The sequence below is a fragment of the Desarmillaria tabescens genome, assembly GCF_030435595.1.
Source record: "Desarmillaria tabescens strain CCBAS 213 chromosome Unknown EV420scaffold_1, whole genome shotgun sequence".
Taxonomy (NCBI): Eukaryota; Fungi; Basidiomycota; class Agaricomycetes; order Agaricales; family Physalacriaceae; genus Desarmillaria; species Desarmillaria tabescens.
This window is the reverse complement of record NW_026848300.1, coordinates 1,980,133-1,999,144: the sequence shown is the minus strand read 5'-3', so window position 1 is coordinate 1,999,144 and position 19,012 is coordinate 1,980,133. Positions and strand designations below refer to the sequence as shown.

Genomic DNA, 19,012 nt, shown 5'->3' with positions numbered 1-19,012 from the left:
CCGAGTGGTAGATCATATTTGCAGATTTTGAATTTATATGCAATATGCCAATTTGTTTTAGCATCTCAGCTCAAGCCGAAGGTGAATCTCCTGAATCTTATTTTCCCTGACATTGCGTATACGAGTTACCCCCATCTCCTTGTGCATCGGTACATGTTTTCGAGCTGGCGGTGCTAAAATGTAGCCGATATACAGGGTACGGAAGGAGGCCACATGGGGGGCCCTGAATAATCTCACGTCCTGATATATATCGCGTCTGTTTTTGCCCCGATGTCAAATCAGTGGATGTAAATACCTTTCCTGTGCTTACCACGTTCGGTTGCTGTAAACTCTATCCATTTCAGTATCCTGGTCTTTCGCTCTCCCTCTGCATCGATGCCATCCCTTTAATGGACAGTCACATCTTGGAACCAACTCTTTTATCTAATCCCCCGAACGAACCGCAAATAGCACACAAGGGTCAACAATTCACGAAATTCTCATTTTACAGGGACAAGCAAAGCTTCGCCTTTTATATTGCGTATGCTTCTGCCGAACTTCCTGTGGCTGTGTTTAGTAAGGGACCGAATCCGTGGTCATCGCGAGTCACTAGCGCTTGGCTCCGGCCCCCCAGACGACGATCCGATGTGTTATAATTGCTTGTGGTAATGTTACGATGTAATATTTGTACTATAGAGTGATGCGTTTTACAAGCCGATCGAGGCCAGGTATACATGAGGAACTAGATCTCAGAGCAGAACATATATCAGTAGCAACGCCCAAGAAGGGCTCGGAGTCCGAACCTGGTGAGAACTATAAAGATGGAAAACAAGAAGCCGATTGAAATACCTATCTATACCAGGAGCATTTTTTCATCTTTCAGAATTTGACGCCAAGGAACGGGATCGTGCCGGCTCATTCTACTCCGGATATTCCACACCTTGTCAAGTAGCTGTACAAGTGCGGAACAGTTACCGACACTCCCTTCCTCGGCAAGTTGAGTACGAAGGATGTGGCGGTGTGATTGATTATCTGTGAGGCAGCCACACACGAAGAAAGCAAATACGGTGCTTCGAACGACGGCTGTACGAACTTGGGCAGTGCAGTACCGGTTCATGTCATTGAGTACAGTCAAAGCATCTTGGACAGAAGCTGCTATATCTGCGACATTAGGATAGTCACCAGATACGACTGCACGTAGATAGACACGCGCTGATGTCCGGAAGATTTCAGAAGAACGGTAGCGGGCTTCATCAAAGTGGGTTTGAGTCGTAGAAAATCGAAGAGGTTCGGAGAGGCAGAGTTCAATCGGATGAGATCGTGTGACCAATGAGGGGACGCTCAACAGGCCCTTGCTCATTTGACGCTGTTTCCAATATGCCAGATACGATATTTCTGCCAATGCCCAAACAATACGGCCTTCACATCCCATGACTGTCATCATGGAAAGCTCGGCCGGGACGGATTCGAAGAGGTCGGTAATACCACTCGTCTCAGGAGCGAACAGTTCTCTGATGATGGATAAGAACAAAGGGGGATTTTGAGTTGTCACCGACGCCAGGACATCGAACCAGATGGCCGTTTTCACGAGAAAACGTTCCTTCTCAGTGCACAACATAAGGGCCTCACGGGGAGACATGTAGCGACCAAGGACCGTGCTCGCATATTTGAATGCTACTTCTAGCCACCATTGCCATTCTCCCTTTCCGCCGTCAAAGAGGAATGACGAGATAACAGTCAGAGATGCCATAGCCTCGTCCTCAGTGTACGATGAACCTTTGCTCAAAGCAAGCTTGAGTTCATCGTACTGACGCCTCGGGGTGTTGTCCTGTAACGCGGGTACGGAAGGCACAGCTTGACGTCTTTGGTGTATGAACGCCAAAAGACGGGCTGCACTTCGATAACAATCACCTTCGACCGCGGTGTATATGACTTCAGGCAATCTGATTTTGTCGGCAAGTTGGAATTGCATAGCAACAACAACGTTGAGGTAGTGATTGACGAGTTCATCAGCAGATCCTCCGGGTACCATTAGTCTATGGTAGAATGAGGACATTGAGGAGGCCGGTTCGAGGTATACATCATCGTCAGGCATTGTTAAAAGGAGATTGTAGGAAGCAGCAAGGTTGCTTCGCGTTGAATTCGGACCCGACCCTACGAAAGGTCGTTATTACATGAATATATATTTAATAGTACAAGTTCTTACATCCGGGTAGGCTATTAGGGTAGTGCATTATATCGTACGCCTGGTTATCGTTATCATAAGGAGATTCATGCCGTAGCTGCAACTCCAGAGCTGAGAAAGACGAAGAAGTTTAGTACTGATATATTGAAAGGCAAGGATGTGGCATACCGTCTTCGGTGGTGTATGCTGCGTCAACGTAGGTATTGTTAACGCCGTTCCAAGGTTCATCGCGCATAGCGGAGGTGTTCCTGGAGTACTCGCCTCCAGTCATGGGTAAGTCGACGTTGCGGGCGTCAGGACTTTCGGAGGAAGACATAGAGTCGTCCTCCTGGCGTAGAAGAAGAATTTGGTCTGGGTTGCTGTCCCGACTGTTGGTGCCTGCATGACCTTTAATCATGCCATTCCCCGCGAGGAAACTCTTAATGTCTGCTCGTAGCTTAGTGTGTTGCTCCTGTCATACAACATGAGGACTGCGCCACACAAGGTCGGATGGGGACTTTGCCTGACCTTAAGCCATTCAGGGCGCTTAGGGCCGAACCCCAGGCACTGGAGCTTCAAACGAACACAAGACTTGCAATTGCCTTGTGCGTCACGATCTTCGTCGCATTTCTGGATACGCGCCACGCCACACCGCCACACGGTAATAATGAATCGGTATGATTCCAAGTTGGAAGGAAGAGAGATGAACTGATTAGCGAGAGGATGGCGACAATTGCTGAGAAATGACAAACCTTCCTTCGAATTCTGCAGGTATAACAGCCCGACTTGGCGCGTACAGAGCCTTTGGCTTTGGGCGCTCCGTGTTTCTTGATGCCATTCTTGGCAGCAGGCATGGCATTAAATGAGGAAGAGAGATAATGAGAATACTAAAAGCAAAACGAAAGCAAAACGATAGCGGGATGTACAACGAAGCGTGATGAAGGTATGAGGAAACCGTACGGCGAGCCATGAAGGCACTGTACTTGTATAAGTAGCCCGGACATTAACCGTTTCCTTTGGGACATGATGGTTGATCTTGACCTTGTCACGCGGTCTCGGGGTCCTCTTCCCTTTTTAAGTCTTTTTCGAGTAATCATATTTCGTACCAAAATCAACATTATTGAGGCCTCTTATTCAGTTCTCGTGCCATTCAATCTCCCATCCCATGCAACTGCTGTTTCCTTCCGTAAAACCCTTCTAGGTTGATTTTAACACAGGCCTTCGATCTACTCAGGGTTCTTATTGGGGATCCTTCCTATGAAAAAATCTGGATCTGTGATTACCGCCAATTTGACTGCAATATTATTGTCCTATATTATATTCCTGTAGATCGTAATCAAGGTACTTGAGTACTAGCATAGAACAATACAGTACAGGACTGTTTGACGTTCAAGCTCTGAATCGAGTTAGCCTCGGTTAGCCGTTGAGGTCGGAGCGTGGTTGATTGAGAATCCCCACTCCAACGCTGCCTAGAATGTTGGTTGTAAGGCAGCTGTTTGATGCATTGAATGGTACCAGGCTATTTATTGTACGGTATCCAAAGTATACGCCGCTCCCTACAGGATCCGTGGGAACGCCGGGGGGATTGTCAGAATCAACGAATCAAGATGTCGCTTTCCCAGAGCTAGTGAGAATTTCCTGGGAACAGGAACTTGCTAATGCGATTCCTCCGCGCTTGGCGGCCCTGCATTCCGTCCACATCGTGGAGAGCAAGCGCTAAGATAACACCTTCCCGCATCATAGATTAGATATATATCTCCATTGCAACAAGTAGAAGAAGGGAAAGCATGTCGACAGTCCCAAGCCAAACCGGCAAGCGTAGTATGAACAATTAGGAAACCAACATATGTACGTATGCGACCAAAAATGGGTATTCCGAGTGGAATGGAAGGCAGAGTCCATCTTGATGCCTACGCAGCAAATAAAAATAGCGAGGAAAAAGATGAGGGACTCCGTGGAACAGGGAGGACGGCGAGAGAGCACGGAGACGGGAAAACATTTGCGACTTGTCCAACCACAACTATTTCTGGCTGTCCTCTTCAACTATGACGCCAGGATTTACCCCGGAGCCACTGACGCTCACCCTTCGAACCTTGCCTTTAATACCACCGCTTGAACCAGTTGTAAATCCGGAACTATTGGGGCTTATATCCGCTGTCGATGATGTGACGGTAGGTATCTTCGCAGTCTCACCAGGGACGACACCGGAACCAGATCTGCGAGCAATGAGCGCTCGTATCGCACCTAGCCACTTGATTTCGTCCTCCTCGTTCGGCGCACAAAGAAGTAGTGTTCGTTTGGTCGTTACAACCTTGAAGGTATGATCACTGTGACTATCATCTGGCTCCATCGAGGCTGGTAGGGGAGGTGAGGTCGTGAGCGGTTGTCGATGAGCAGGCAAGTTGTATTCGAGGGCGTCCAGAATCTCCGTCAACTGGAATTGTCGATGCGGTTTTGCATCCTACGAGATGTGAGCTTCCCTCAGCTACTATGTCAAAACATTACTGACCATATGGCTTGTGTAATATACTAGTTTTTCGCCGGAAAGGACGAACCAACGTTTACGCCAATTACGCCGCTTCGACCCACACTTCATGAGGTAGCCAGAAAGAACGCTCTTCGTTAGATCCTTTACTGCGCCAGTTGGCATTTTTGACGGTGAAGACGCGATGCTAGAACGTTGTTGTGAAGATACCGAATAAGTTCTTTGGCCTACAGGAGAGGCATCTTCCGAATCTGAAGACGTTGCGTTTTGAGCGTAGCTGAGATATGATGGAGGAGAAGGTGTTATCATTGGCGGAGAGATGCTGCTGGACCGGTCTTGTGTTTTGGGTATAGGAATAGGACTAGAGACCGAATTTGGAGTCGATGTGGCAAGAAGAGTTTGCCTAGCTTCATCAATGGCGGTGACCCATTCCTGGACATCGCCTGGCGATTTAGCCTGCAGATAGAAAGTTCGCACAGGCGAGACGAGCCCAAATGTGTTTTCGTGTTTCTTTAAGGAGACTTGTGTGCAGGAATGGACATCCGATAATTCCAAAAGGCGAAGTAGTTGGTACTCTGCATTTGTCTTGTAGTATGCCAATTGTGTCGGTCGTAGAACGAACCACCGCTTTTTCCATGTCTACAGAAGCAATGAGGGAGCATACAGCGCAGAAAGCGAACGTCGCTGACCTTTCTTCGCTCGCCCTTCTTCCATAAATAGCCAGCTTTGATGACACTTTCGTCAACGGAATCATGAGTGCCCACCCTACTGGCAGCGGATTTCCAGCCTCCCTCTTCCTCGTCGTCTTCATCCTCCGTATCCTCACCACTGTTAGATCTCTCAGCGATAGCGGAAAGCGGGGCCTGGATAAGAGCCGCGCCGTGAACTGAGCCAGTAACGCCAGTGACCATTCCCGAAGGCAATATTGGATGTACATCTGGGGTCAAAATGGAATCCGAATCTGATTCTGTGCCAGAGACAGCGGCAATGGAAATGCTTTGAGGCTGTCAAGTGGTTAATACGTTGCCCCACACGGATGCAAATCGCAGACCCACTTTAGGACTTTTGGCAGCAGAGTGGACAGAGAGTTTTCGTTGGACTTCCTGCGCTGAAGGAGCCGCAGCAGGTGCAGACATACTGTCGTTGGGTCGACGACGACGACGCGGAGAGGCGTGTTTAGAAAGTGTTACCGAACCTTGACAGCAAAGTCGCAACAAAGCAATAAGATTGACTGTGGCTGTGCGCCTATGTGCCGGCGTCACATATGTGATATACTGTGACATGACCATTTTCAGCATATTTTGTCGGTGAGGCTGCTCGTACCGAACATCCGAAGCAAAGTTCATTATCTTTTCATGTAGACTTACGGAAAGTACGACAATTGGCACCGACATACATCCATATCGACATCTCTCCCGCCACGACGCGCAGGTTACACAAATAGTTCAAAGTAATATTGATTTCCTGTCTACATAGGTCCAAAAGTGGTGTACCAACGGGCATAGTCTTCATGAGAAAGATACTTTGGACTCAAAGGTCAATCATGATTATCATTATCCTGGGTCTGGGCTTTTGACAAGTCGAAAAGTGTTCGACCAAGGGTCACTGCTAAGGGAATTCCCGTCGATCGATAACGACGGAACTGAGTGCCGAATGCCGATAATCTTAACTATTGTCGTTTGCTGGAGCCCCTTATATACAAACCACCATGTCTGAAGCCCAGTTCAAGAAGGCCATAGAGATCGTCCAGAGCCTCCCCAAGGACGGCCCGGTCAAGCCTACCCAGGATGACCAGCTCTTTGTGAGCCGAACAAACCCCTATTACTTCTCTTTTTGATCTGATTTTCGCGATTTGCAGTTCTACTCTTATTATAAGCAAGGTCTGTACCGATAAACCATTCCATGCGTCTACTCCTAACAACATCAAAGGAACTATCGGCGATGTCAATACGGAGCGTCCAGGTATACTCGATTTCGTAGGCAAAGCCAAATGGTGTGTGTGTTGCTTACTTGTGGAGGTTCGAATTCTCATGCTTCGTCCTTTAGGGATGCTTGGAACAAGGTCAAGGGCACTTCTAAAGAGGAAGCTCAGTCCAAATACGTCGAGAAATTGACCGAGGCGCGTTGTCTTCGGGTTCACACGCCGCTGTTTCATTTACCAGTCTGTCACTTTCAGATTCTCAAGAAGACTGGTGACGAGACCTCGAATAAATACCTCGCTGAACTCGAGGCTGCCGCTTGAACTAGGCAAGGTGGAATTGTATAAGGTTTCGTCATGTATATCACCAGTTTCTGAACGACTGAACCATTGCGTGCAAACTGCAAACGTGTACTTGGCTCGAACCATCAGCTGCGTCCCGAGGACGTGACAATTGCACATGCTGTTCCATCGCTTCAATCTTCCGGCGCTTACTCGACGAAACTGATAGGCCAGTCTTAAGCGCTTAGCTATAAGCAGTAGCGCTTCTCCCGTCCTGATGGGAAGGCCCTCGGTCACCCTCACAGCAAGTTTTCATTCACTTGTGACACACTCAGCCAAGGAACGCTCATACTGGCACTAGCCCATCATTTCAATTAAGGTCCATGTAACCTGCCAATTTTGCGTTCATATATCCCTCACCAGTCCTGCTTTTTAATTCAACCACAATCATGAGGCTTCATTCTGCATCCCGCCGCCTCGATGCCGCGTCAGGGACATGCTATGTTACATGTAAAATGCCAAAGACATGGTGGAGATCAGAAAGCCTCGTCCATGTCGCCACGATTGATGGCGCGATGACAATCGATTCCGTACAAGAAGGTTTCCCCAAAGTTGTCTTCCAATTCTCGCGCGTCTGGGAAGTTGGACACACAGAGCCATCTGATGTATCTAGAAATCATATGGTGAAGATCCTTCTATCTGCCAGCGCTAAAGCACTGAAGAACTGGGCGAAGGGTCGGCGGTGGAGGATGCCGGTAAACCTGGGTTCGCGAAGGGCGGATAAACCTGTATTCTTTTGAGCAAGCTTTGATTGATTCCAGGCTCCGGCTGCAGTACAGGGTGGAATACTGCCCGCTCCACCCTAAAAATCATTCTTTCGTGTTATGTCGAAGATTTTCGAGAATTAGATGATCGCTCTCAATTGGGGCCCCTCATAAGCTCGGAGCGCTCGCGGTAGAAGCGAACTATACCCGGCGGGATCTGCAGACAAACATGGCATTGAGCGCCTGTGATGAAATTCGAAATCAGGAACCACGAATCATCGGGGCGACGCGGCGGTTCAAGTTCGTCAGGAGTGGATTCGGGTTACTTCTAATTCTATGATTATAGTGACTTTAATCATCTCAGATTGCATCAGTTAAAAAACAATTACTAGCACATCCTTTTTTTTACAGTTTCTCATACTTATCTCCAAACTCTCAGCACTAGGCAACGGTCAGGATGAAACGTCTGACTTGGAACCGGTGTACAACTCGACAACGGTGACTTGTAGGAGTTGGTGATTCACAGTCCCATTAAGTAGTGTCCGACGTGCGATCAAAAGATCGACTGTCTACTTCACTGATGCTTCCCCCGTAGTTGATGGTGACCACATCATATTACTCCGATATGTTTCGTCGGCCAAATCGGACCTCATAATGACGAACACTATCATTGAATAGGGCTCCAAATAGTTCATGGACCTCAAATTATTATTTTCTAGCCCTGAGGACGTCTCCAACCCGCCTAGCAATGCGGCGGTTTCAAGGAGGATGTTCCTGTGGGACCATCGCTTCTAACCCCCGCCCGAGACCGCCTGGAATCCGCTAATGACGTGTTTACTCTCGTCCCTTTTCACCTGTTAAGCCCAGTAGAACGTAGATATAACAGCTGTTAATTCTGTCAGGTAACGGCTATAATAAGTGCAGAGGACGATAAAACTTACTGCACTCCAATAATTACTGAATAAAGTCGCAGCCGGCTGTCTTAGATAACACGCTATCCAGCATGCTGTGTCATCGTTGTCATCGTATCCACGTGTGCCCGATATCCTGTCATTCTCGAAGCTCCCGATCAACACCCGATGTTCCCGTCCCTTCGCTCGCTGTCCCTCTCGACGGCGGAAGTTTCCACTTCGTTTCTTCGCAAAAAAATACGGAAAAAAGTGGAATAATCACAATCAATTGTTTGTATGCTAATTACTGCACATGCGGTAAAGAATACTTTACTTGTCAAGTCTCCATGACATTCCCACCCAATTCCCACCTGCTCTCAGCCTGCACGAAGCATCTATGATGTTGATCATAGTACCTATGCCTGCTTGTGATGATGGAACAGGGAGCACATGGAGTCTTGAGGGCGACGGCATAGGCAGTGATCCTGTATATATACATGAATGACCGTGACTTGATATTATTACTTTTAAGTATATTCATGGACAGTCCTTCTATCCATTTGTCGGACATAGGCTATGTAGTTGACTATGTTATCAAGCTGGGGATCTGTATGAACTCATGTATATATAGGTCCTAGGAGGAACAGACATCGAAGATGTCTGGTAGTGATAAGTCGAAGTTATATGGGTAAGTCCCTTGGCCTCAGAAGTGATCAGACTTTAATCAGACTTTTAATCATCCACTTGGTATTTTGCCTTGTAATTTGCTCATATTGTAGCTATGCTTGAATACATGCAATCTCAGAAAACCCGAATACTTAAGATGCTTCTCAGAGGATAGAATTGCTCATCGAAGTGGACATCAGTCTACGTCGGTTGGCCCGCAAGTAGCCGGTTCCGGATGCTGACACATCACAGTCGGTCCGACGTCCAATGTTTTGAAGAGCAATGAGCACGTCGAGATAGTGGTGAAAATTAAGGTTTGGTCCGACAAAAGAAGCATTATTTTGACTGTTTTAGTACAGATGGAGCACGAGCTCACCATCGTCCACGACGAGCATAGCGACAGGATGGATAGTCGGTGATCGGGACGACGGGACTCGGGACGGCAGGTGCACGTGTGCGGAATAATCCTGCTGACAAAACATGCCAGGGGACTTGATAATGACGAGCACAACTTTATTCAAAAATTATTCAAGTACCGTAAATATCCCTCTCCCTCGCAGTTGTTATAGTTAACAGCTATTATATCTGTGCTTCAGCGGGCATGACGGGATATCGGGCACACGTGGATACGATGACAACGATGACACAGCATGCTGGATAGCGTGTTATCTAAGACAGCCGGCTGCGACTTTATTCAGTAATTATTGGAGTGCAGTAAGTTTTATCGTCCTCTGCACTTATTATAGCCGTTACCTGACAGAATTAACAGCTGTTATATCTACGTTCTACTGGGCTTAACAGGTGTCCCTTTTGCAACAACCAACTTTTTCATTCAGAACTGGCATGTTGGCCTTTACGAAAAGGTGTGCGGCGGCCTAGTGATCAATCAGAATAACTCAAGCACTATGCAGGAACAATTGGTGGCAATGGTTGCACCTTGTGGTACCCAGGGACGATACGACGTTGGGACTATCGTGCGCATCACATACAAGGTCCAGAATTCTCGGTGATGTACCTTTAAAGCCAATGGAGTGGAGCGGAACTTATTTTTGAGGGCATGATAGCAATGGTGCGGAAGCTGCAAGGACGGGATGTGGTAACTTATTTGTTCCCATCTTGAAGATCGGCAGCTTGTCCTTTGATTGAACGCCATGCGATCCTGTGAGACGTAATGCGGGGTTTTTAGGATGGCTGAATTTTATCTGATATGAATTAAGCTATTTCTTCAGTGCTGTCCTCGATACGATACGTTCGGAGACTACTCGTCATGACAGTGTTTACGAACGCCACAGATGTTTGCGTCGAACCAAAGCGGGAGTGGATCACAGACAGCAGTATCCAGACGACCAGGAGATAAGTTAAAACCGCTGTACTTCCTGCTTATCAAACCCTAGTACCTCTGTACTTGGGACGAATATAGCAGCGCAGCTTGCACAAGGATGACTCGACAACTGACCAGTACTTTGCATTCCAGGTCGATCAAGTGACTGTCGCAGTCTTGGTACTCATATACCCACCATGGTTCTATTGAAAATGGTGTCACGCAGGCGTAAACTCTGAAGAAGGTCAGATGAGACGGAGGGTAGGGACGAGGAACCTATCGGAGGAGAACGTGGTCGCGGACGGTGCCCGGGGACACACCAAGACTTTGGCAAGACGTATTCTGATTATCGGCACCGGACTGGAGCCATCAAAGACCTACGCATTTGGAGGAGCCCGACGAGGTATAGTATATTCTGTTGAGGGATGAGGGGTGGAACAACGCATCAGTTTCAGCGCCCAGTAGGTAGCAAGCCTACCAAAAATTTTGGGACCGCGGAATATCCGATCCAATTCTGTATTTTCTGTCCGCAGCACAAGTAAAGAACAAGGGCTTAAGAATGACAGGGAAAATGCTGTTATCTCCGTTACTCGTCCTCAAAAATTAGTTGCAAGAAGACACGGCGCACATGTGGGTCAGGAAATTTTATCGCCACGCAGAGATAGTCGGCCAATACGAGTATCCATTTGTTCTCTTCTCAGCTGCACAAAGAGGAACCACGCCAACCTGGGTCCATCGGGCACAGCTCGCGAACCCGGTCAGCGGAGGCGAGAAACGACCGTAGGTCTAACTATTGAGTCTAGGAGGACGTCACCATGAATATGTCAATGCTCGTAAGCATAGGTCCATAAGACGTTTATGCCGTCAGGCGTGGTTTTATCAGCAAGTACCAGACTTAGACTTTGTGCCCGACGCCGGGTATCTCGGCGATCCAACATCTCCAACTTGGAATTGTCAGAAACGACAGAACAAGAGCAACGAATGCTTCATAGCCTGTGACGCTTCGATAAGTCTACGCAGTTTCAGGGTGTCATGATACTTCAAGACAGACTGATAGTAGCAAGGACGCAGACGTCATGAAATAGCCCTACTAGCCCACCGCCATGGACAAGGACCCAGGACTTCAAGGACTGACGGCCAGTCGGGGTCCAAGGATAGCCCCGGGTTATCCTGCGTTATTAGGGTTAGCCCGACCGTGTGCACAGCTACCAGGCGATAGAAAGTTCACGTCCGTGCTTCCGCGGGCCCAGGCTGTAAAAATAAGAGCAAAACTGGGAAGGCGAAAGCTTGTCCGGGAATGAGAAAGATCCGTAGTCAGCATGTTTTGATTTCCATCGCGATGTAATGAAACAGCCGCGTTGGACGCGCCAAGGTTTCGGATGGGGGGCCACATTCCAGTAGGATCCATGCTCGCTAGGAGAGATAACTCCATCTTGTTGAGCGAGAGAAACTAGCGCTGCGTTTTAGCAGGTAGCTGGCAATATTGCTAACAGATGATGCGATGGACGAACGAAGCAAGAGAAGTTGCAAATTTCCACGTGGAGTACCGGTCCGATGATGTTCGTTCCCTGCCAGTCGGTCGCATCCGATCCATGACAAGACCGTTTTCAGATCGTTTATTTCTCTTATGAGTACCATGGATGATAGTATGTCTCTCTGTTACTTTTGCCCCGCCAGTGGCAACTAAAGCGTTCAAGATGGGCCGAGGAGTGCGCTTCCGATTTTCATTCTCTAGATCTAAGAAAGGTATCTTGATTATGTGAACTCAGTACAATCAATATTCGCCAGATTTCGTCGAATCCGCCATTCTTCTAGTCACGGCCGAAAGATGTCATTCTTGGTTAGAGGAATCACATAGTGCATCCTAGGTTCATTTGCATGAATCAGTGGCAGCCAGCTTGCGGGTTTGCACACTTCATCGTGTTGCTAAATATTGTCATGCTAAAAGATGATCTTCGGTTGAATAGAACGACAGGTACAAGAACAATTCCTCTTAGAAGTTAGGTAGTTCGTCTGAAACCCGGAACCGAATATGAGAAGTGGCCTGGGTCAAATGTTGAAGGAACTATTGTGACTGCTATGCCTGCCGGTTCTCTCATGGGCTCGCTCTTAGTTACCCAAACAGCCGACCGTTTCGGTCCACAAGAATACTATCATTTTTATCGTTTTAGTATGGGCTATTGGTTCTACTTTGCTTCTGTCGCAAGTTTATCTAGTCCGCCTACAGTTCGTCTCTTTGATACCATTCGTCAGATAGAGGAATGATTCTTGTTGGACGAGTTGTACGATATTTCGGTGGCAGTATACTAATCTACCAGCCGGAAATAGCCGAGCCTCACATCCGGGAACGTCTTGTCTCTTTGCAACGGTGGTCCATGACATGCGGTATCCTCACTCAACACTTCATTCAATTCGGTTTCTCTTACATCGATGAGGTTACTTCTTTCCATATTCCATGGGATCTGTGGATGATTCCTGCCACTATTCTCAGCGTGGGTATGTCTGTATTATCCGAAAACTCCCGACCCACAAAAGGTTAGTGGGATTTCATGCCCCGGTAATAGTACCACGTTGACTATGTCTGTTTTAAGGAAAATTGATGTGTTTCATGTTCTAACAGATCTATACGGTGATGGTAATATCTGGAACGAGCTTGTTGTGTTGGAGTGCGAAGAAATTATGCACGGATCTTCTCTGAAAGAACTGAAGGCGCTAAATCATAACTTTGTCTCCTGAATCTTGGATTGCGTTCGGTGGGCCCTAGCGCTTCAGATGTGGTCATAGCCACAGGAATCCTCGTTGTTTTGTGGGTTTCTGCTTCGTTGGTGAACTCCCTCTGAACCTCAGGACGGATCAGGTACTATATCTCTCAAGGTGCAGCTATCACTGGTCGTCACGGGAAGTTGGGAACATAATTCTGCTGTAGGCGCAGCTACTTCCTTATTGACTACGGGGTGCGATAGGTTTCAACAATGGTCCGCTACTCCCGCCATCAGATACAGCATTGTTGTTTGCAATTTTGCCTTAACAATGGGTCCTGCCTCTCCACTAGTTGGTTTAATTCGTATCCTTCTCTTCGCCTACGATCCCTCACGCACCTTCAAGTTCTCCTTTGCTAAGGCAGTCGACCTCGCCGCCGCCACAAGTTGGATGTTTAATTTTGCTCTCGTGTGGGGAACCCCCCCCCCCCACGGTCAAGCAACATTGCGTGGGAGATATACTTTATCTTTGGAACATTAAATTTCGCTATCTTCCTTCATGTGCTCTTGATGTATCCAGAAGCTGTTGGACGAACACTTGAGGAAATAGAGAAAATATTCCAGCAAGAGCGTAAATTTCTGCGCAGAAAACTAAGAAGAACGTGGGAAAGATGACTAGTAGAGGTAGTAGAAAGAGCAGGGGTTTCCAAGTGAGTTTATCGTGGCATCATCGAGACTCGCTTCCGCCAAGAACTAAACGTATACGCTTCATTTTAGCCATCCGAGGAGCTTTCGGCGGACAACAGGCGCCTTGATGTATGATTTGACTTGAGTCCCTGATGATGATGTTCAAGATCATATTGTATCCTACATCTATGCTTTTCGATGACTCTCGACGTACTTTTCTGTAAACGAGACTTGCCAGAGCCACGACGCTGCCGCATTGTAATGTCTATATTGATTAGGGGTGGAACAGACGAGAACAAGGGACTGGTGAAGCGTAGATTTCGGATCCGTGTCAGAAATGAGTCCTTCCCTCAGGTGACATGCTGTTCAAAGATGCGTAGTGTTCCTAAATGCGTCTGGATCAACCCCGGATTGTTTTCTAACAGCTCGATATGCAATGACAACCGCATCACAATCCTCCGAAATATCAACTTTTTTTGAAGGCCGCAGACAATCCGGAATGCATCGATACCCCTTGCGCGGGAGGCAATGCCGGGATGAATTAGTCCGCGTCTTCCCTGAGATCATGGTTCGTAAACAGGTTATCTGATCCGAGAGTATGTTCTTCATGTCGCACTCATTCTTCGTCCGAGCCGATACCCCACTCCAGTGTGTGAAAGTATGTACTGAAACTTGAACGTTATGTGACTACCAGAATAAATATCTTCCTCCTCCTCTTCCTCTTCCTCTCAGTCTCCCTGGCCCTGCTCAGTCTCTCAGCTATCGACCACCATTCCTGTTATGTCTGCACCTATCGGGAAGTCAAAGCATAGCAACTTTCAAGCGCGAGGGATAGGGCTTTTATTGATTGATTACCTGCCCTAAACCTGACTATATTAGCAATGCAGATAATGCAGCGTCTTTACATAAATTTCCGCTGCGATTAATTAGGTGTGTACCAGCTTAAGCATTGCTCCCTCCTATGGATCAACCTTTGTCTCCCCAAAATTATTGACAGTCATTTATCCAAATATACAAGGCACAGTCATGTTTCTTCTATTAGACATTTATACCACAAGTCCTCGTTGCAACAAAGAAAAAGTTCCTTCCAATGTACATGTGATAGCGGTGGCGATACAGAAAGTATTCGTTGTACAGTAGGTAGGATAAGTCCATCAGCCAGCCAATGTGTGTAGTGGGAAAAGATCCCTTGCGTAAAACAGACAAAAGTCGTAGGCATCAATGGTCGTAAGATCGTAAAAGATATAAAGATAAGATAGCGAGAGAGCAAAGCAAAGTCCGACTGTATAGACAACCGAATCTATATCCAGTAAATCCAGATAGATGTTGGTAAGTATATGTGCGGCATTTTGTACGGGAATCTGGAGCACGTCACCCAAGGTAAAGAAGAAAGCAATCTAGGAATCTCCAGAAGACGTAATACGGTGGTCGGGATTGGCGACGTAGAGACTGGGCCTGGGTACTAAACCATAATCAACCACTTGACTCCGTCTGCCACGCTCTTCTTTTAAGTTGATACCAGGAAGTTCAGCGTCATGGCTCATGCGGCGTTCATACGCCTGAACACGGGCGGCAACGGATTCTCCACGGAGTGGTCGCTTAACGCCCTCACTCTCAGGAGATACGATAGAAGAAGATGCAGGAATCAACGACATTTGTCCCAATGGCGGAGTAAGACTTCGAGAGGGTGTATCGCTGGGACCATGTGCAATGTCCAACGATAAGATGCCCGACGGGGAAGTAACGATGGAATGGTCATCACCAAGATATTCCATGAGGTAACCATCTTCCGAAGCAGGGATTTCAACGCTATGGCTGGTCCCTGTGCTCTCTCGGGTTTGATGGCTAGCTGTTCTCACTCTCTGCGCTACATCCATCGTGCCAACCATTCTTTCAATGAGCTCAGAATCTGCAGTCCGCAACGAAGATGACGATTTTCCATGAGCGCCGTAAACTTTCGAGACCCTGCGGGACCCGGGATGAAGCGACGAAGATCGATTAAATCCTGTGCTGTTGTTGTCTGCCTCCGGCGACGCCGACGTCGCGGAATGGGTGCTTTCTTCAATGGCAACCAATCGCGGCGGCGGGTTCGGGTCTCTAAAGTCCAGCGAAGCTCTCTTTGACGAATCACTATTTCGTCGGTCCAATAAGCTCGTGCGAGAGAAACGTGCCCACCATGAATCACTCCGTCGCATAGGCTGTGTTGGTACGGAAGCAATTATAGTGGATGTTCGCTGGCCTGGAGAGCGGGAAGGGTCGTAAGAGGTACGCGAAGTCACTCCTGATGTACTGTCGAACGGAGATAGATTGTATTCATGAGAATTAGAATTGGTATGAATCGAAGGCGTGCTGGGATCGTTAATGGACAGTCGCGATGTTTCCGTAACCGGGCTGAGGGCGTGGCTAACAGTAGTCACGGGGAGTACAGTCTGTATTGAGAGGGCTGGAAGTTTGAAACGTGCAGGGGGTGGCATCTCAAGATTGTCCTCGACGCTATCCACATCATGATACCTTTCTTGCTCCTCGTGTATAGAATTTGCGAATGGATCAACAAAACTGGTGTTGGTTATTGTGCTGCCGTTGCTCATTTGTCTCCTAGCAATGGGTCTGCTTGGACCGGCACTCGTCAATTCCGGCTCCGCATCCCCCATGAGTGCCTTGTCATCGGAGAAAGGATCGTATTTCTCCTTCCAAGGTGCGCCAAGTGAGCTAGCGGCACTGGGTTCTTGGCTGCGCCTCCGACCTCCACCAAGAATACTTCGGAGTGACCATGAACTTCCTGTGCCTTCCCTCCATCGCTTCTCGTGCCAGAAAGCGAAATCTTGGGTATCTTCATCCGCGAGCATATCTCGTCTCTCTGGATTATGACGCGTACTCATACTGGCCGGCATAACACCCCCTAGACCGATACTCCTTAAAATGGTCCACCCCGCATCGTTACTATGCGGTGTTCTTTCGCCAAAGCCACCGGCAAGAGGAAGATTACGATCATGCTGAGGGCTATCCTCTCCATCCTCGGTGTCGTCGTGAAGAACCATGAATCGTCGACCAGTCAAGGAATACCCTTTTCGACGCCGCACGTAGTAAACAAGGATCACGCAACCAACGATAAGTCCCAGAACTCCGAAGGTAGTCCCAAGGGCGATGGCGGTGGTTCGGTCGCTATCAGCACCGTGTCCTCCGTCAGCTGGAGTGCCACCACTACCGCCACCGCCACCAGTGGGATCGCTGGGACCCGGATCAGGATTAGTTGCGGAGGGATCAGCACTGACAGATCCGCCAGAACTGGGAGAAGTTCCGGTACCGGTCGGATGGGGATCTGACGTCTGACTCGACCCTGGCATCGTTTGTGTGGTTCCTGATGATGACGAAGGAGAGAAATTGGATGCAAAGGATCCAGTCGAAGAGTCGTAGATAATAATATTGGTAGCAAATGGACCGAAACTCCCGTAACCTGACGAACAGTCAGAATGAACTGGTTGCCTCGTAGCGCTGGACTTACCAAATCCAAACATGACTGAGGATCCTATAGGAACAGCGAAATGATCACGACGAGCACCAACCTGCGTCAAAGCATCCACCTCAACCCAATTTAGACTGTCCTGTGATAGATCTAGTATCCAACCGTCACTGTATGTAGTTTGGTAGGAGGCATCGCTACCGCCCTGAATAACAACCTTGTTTCCGTCAATGCAAGTCGAAGCAAATGCCCTTCTTGGATTTGGCAGTATAGTTGTCGATAGGGAAATCAGGTTCCACGACAGTGTGGACTGCGTCGTGTCCAGAGTCCATAGAGTTGAAAACAGTAACAGCGAATCTTGCGACTGGCTATAGCCGCCAAAAACGAGTATCGTGCCATTTGATAGAATTACAGAGGAATGACCCGTAATATCTGAAGGGCCGTCGGTTGAGGGGAGCTGGGTGAATGATTCGCTATCGGGATCGAACACATAGTGGTCTGTTAGGGCGACTCCGGAACCATCTGCCCTCTCTCCGCCAATTATGTATACTTGGCCAGAAATCGACGTGACAGTGGAATGGTGTATCCGTCTCGTCGGCTGCCCCGCCCATGCTAATGCTTCTTGTTCCCACTCAGGCGCCGACCGGACGTATACATCGAGCATCCAGGATGAGTCGGCACGATTTGTCGAGACTGTGGCAGAATTGGTGGCAGGGGCTCCACCAAATAATAGCATGCTCGAAGAATTGAGTCCGGACAGAGTATGCCAAGCTACCGCTGGGCCTTGTGAAGTCAAGGTATCAGAGGAGCTGCTGATCAACTCCCAGGGTGGCGATGTCAGATTGAATGATGAAGATAGTGAGAGATAAAGTAAATCATTGTTAGTTGGTGCTTGTGTATACGAGTATGAATTATACTCGTCTGTCTTCCCGCCATGAACGAAGAGACAGTCATTAAGTACGGCCACGGCCTGGCCCCACCTACGCGTCCAATAAATTAGCAGAAGAGAGGAGAAGAGAAATTTAGCCGACCTCGGAAGAGCGGTATATGCTGCGACCTCATATTCCAGCAATAACGAGAGAATGCAAACGCTCGGCAGTACTAGGCGAAAGTCGAGATTCGACTTCATCTGCCGAAATGAATGGAAGAAGTACAAAGGTAGAACAAGTTACAGCGAAATAGTGGGTAGGGGATGCATGAATCGAAACGACGTGAGTCGCCACGGTATTTGCTAGTTGGGCCGCCGTCGATGGTGGAAGAGCAGTGACAACTTACGTTCCCTGCTTCACGTCAGATTACAATTTCAACTATGCGACGTCTTTCAGATTCAACAGGTACAAATACACCTCTTCTAATCCAGCCCCTTTTTGGTCGCTCGCCGATCAGGGCGAACCACTCAGCGCCGCCGGGTCGATCAGAGTAAATGGTTGAAGGCGCGAATCTACAGAGCAGTTTCCAGCCTCGCTGTGCAAAAAAACCAGACAATTTCATCGTCTGCAGCATTTCACCGCTTTATGTCTCACAATCCCACCCAATGTCCGACAATTGAATTTTTTGAGGCGGCGCTGGCAAGTGCCACTGGCGTCACTGGCACAGCAACAGTAAAACACCCACAATATACGCTTGCTTTCGTCTGACTGAGGTGTGCAGGACGTGTTCCAGAAACGACGGCCCAGAAAAAGAACTAGTCCCCCTTC

General features: G+C 48.1%; 6 protein-coding genes across 6 annotated transcripts; 3 read left to right on the top strand and 3 right to left on the bottom strand.

Moving 5' to 3' along the window:
• Window positions 1-832: 832 nt before the first annotated feature.
• EV420DRAFT_1472917 (fungal-specific transcription factor domain-containing protein) lies at window positions 833-2,997 on the bottom strand (the record flags this gene model as incomplete). Its single annotated transcript, XM_060469091.1, has 5 exons — window positions 833-2,133; window positions 2,186-2,275; window positions 2,333-2,615; window positions 2,672-2,851; window positions 2,896-2,997. 5 exons carry the CDS (start codon window positions 2,995-2,997, stop codon window positions 833-835), a joined length of 1,956 nt encoding a protein of 651 aa, XP_060339540.1.
• Window positions 2,998-4,163: 1,166 nt separating this feature from the next.
• On the bottom strand, window positions 4,164-5,764 carry EV420DRAFT_1472916 (pleckstrin-like protein; the record flags this gene model as incomplete). The annotated part of the gene is made up of 4 exons (XM_060469090.1): window positions 4,164-4,604; window positions 4,653-5,267; window positions 5,318-5,632; window positions 5,684-5,764. 4 exons carry the CDS (start codon window positions 5,762-5,764, stop codon window positions 4,164-4,166), a joined length of 1,452 nt encoding a protein of 483 aa, XP_060339539.1.
• A 572-nt stretch (window positions 5,765-6,336) lies between these two features.
• On the top strand, window positions 6,337-6,870 carry EV420DRAFT_1257327 (acyl CoA binding protein-domain-containing protein; the record flags this gene model as incomplete). The annotated part of the gene is made up of 4 exons (XM_060466825.1): window positions 6,337-6,429; window positions 6,487-6,508; window positions 6,558-6,621; window positions 6,675-6,870. The coding sequence occupies 4 exons, from the start codon at window positions 6,337-6,339 to the stop codon at window positions 6,868-6,870; spliced, it is 375 nt and encodes a 124-aa protein (XP_060339538.1).
• A 2,268-nt stretch (window positions 6,871-9,138) lies between these two features.
• EV420DRAFT_1472913 (uncharacterized protein) lies at window positions 9,139-10,898 on the top strand (the record flags this gene model as incomplete). The annotated part of the gene is made up of 7 exons (XM_060469089.1): window positions 9,139-9,170; window positions 9,508-9,594; window positions 9,745-9,862; window positions 9,950-10,011; window positions 10,060-10,122; window positions 10,378-10,505; window positions 10,696-10,898. 7 exons carry the CDS (start codon window positions 9,139-9,141, stop codon window positions 10,896-10,898), a joined length of 693 nt encoding a protein of 230 aa, XP_060339537.1.
• A 1,701-nt stretch (window positions 10,899-12,599) lies between these two features.
• Window positions 12,600-13,848, top strand: EV420DRAFT_60453 (uncharacterized protein). Its single transcript, XM_060482761.1, has 4 exons — window positions 12,600-12,671; window positions 12,723-13,004; window positions 13,327-13,520; window positions 13,575-13,848. Exons 2-4 carry the CDS (start codon window positions 12,731-12,733, stop codon window positions 13,707-13,709), a joined length of 603 nt encoding a protein of 200 aa, XP_060339536.1. The 5' UTR covers window positions 12,600-12,671; window positions 12,723-12,730; the 3' UTR covers window positions 13,710-13,848.
• A 945-nt stretch (window positions 13,849-14,793) lies between these two features.
• On the bottom strand, window positions 14,794-18,524 carry EV420DRAFT_60223 (uncharacterized protein). Its single transcript, XM_060482757.1, has 3 exons — window positions 18,347-18,524; window positions 17,358-18,295; window positions 14,794-17,309 (listed from the first exon to the last, which is right to left on the bottom strand). The coding sequence occupies exons 1-3, from the start codon at window positions 18,442-18,444 to the stop codon at window positions 15,253-15,255; spliced, it is 3,093 nt and encodes a 1,030-aa protein (XP_060339535.1). The 5' UTR covers window positions 18,445-18,524; the 3' UTR covers window positions 14,794-15,252.
• Window positions 18,525-19,012: the final 488 nt, after the last annotated feature.